Below are 627 nucleotides of genomic sequence, written 5' to 3' on the forward strand. Positions count from 1 at the left end.
CTGCGCGCCCGCGGCGCCGCCAGCGCCGGCGCCCGCGGCTCCTGCGCGGCGCTCAGCAGCAGCAGCCAGATTATAACCATCGTGGCATGGTGGCGGCGGCGCGGGCGGGCGGCGGCACCSGGGCGCCCATCAAAGTCGCCCTGCGAGCAGCCCTGCCAAGCGGCGGAGCGCGCGGAGTTCACGTCGCGAAGCACTGGCGAGGGTTTGTCAGCCTCGGTCTGCCGCTTTTATCTGTCTCGGATTTACTGAAATCAATAGACATCGGCAAAGGCCACCGGAGAGTCCCAGCTGTTTGTGTTGGACGGAGCTGCCGTGGTCAGCCTTCTCCCCGGGCTTCCAGCTAGACAGACTGCAGGCAGGAGAGACAGAGAGAGGAGGAGGGAGAGACCCGCTGAATTTCAGCAAGGGGAAAAGAGTTGATCGACAGAGCATAGAAATAAAAGCAGCTTCCTGCAACAATAGCCTGATCTGCGGCCAATTGATACAGAGCAGAGGAGGCAAAAGGTATCAGGCTCGTGTGAACTCCCAGAGTGCAGCGTGGATAAAATTACACAGCATCGCTCCCTGACACACACACGCGCACACACACACACACACACACACGGCCGCCCGCCCGGGGCTTGGCGG

At 62.0% G+C, this 627-nt stretch overlaps 1 protein-coding gene across 1 annotated transcript in view; it reads right to left on the minus strand.

Annotated features, from left to right (window-relative positions):
* FGF3 (fibroblast growth factor 3) overlaps positions 1 to 80 on the minus strand; it is a 5,371-nt gene extending 5,291 nt beyond the window's left edge. Inside the window, exon 1 of the mRNA XM_085300990.1 lies at positions 5 to 80. Within this exon, the coding sequence (XP_085157116.1) occupies positions 5 to 80 (76 nt within the window). The remainder of the gene's footprint in view (positions 1 to 4) is intronic.
* Positions 81 to 627: the final 547 nt, after the last annotated feature.

The sequence above is a fragment of the Rhea americana genome, unplaced genomic scaffold (genome assembly GCF_003343005.1).
Source record: "Rhea americana isolate MKP2758 unplaced genomic scaffold, rheAme1 scaffold_17, whole genome shotgun sequence".
NCBI classification, from domain to species: domain Eukaryota; kingdom Metazoa; phylum Chordata; class Aves; order Rheiformes; family Rheidae; genus Rhea; species Rhea americana.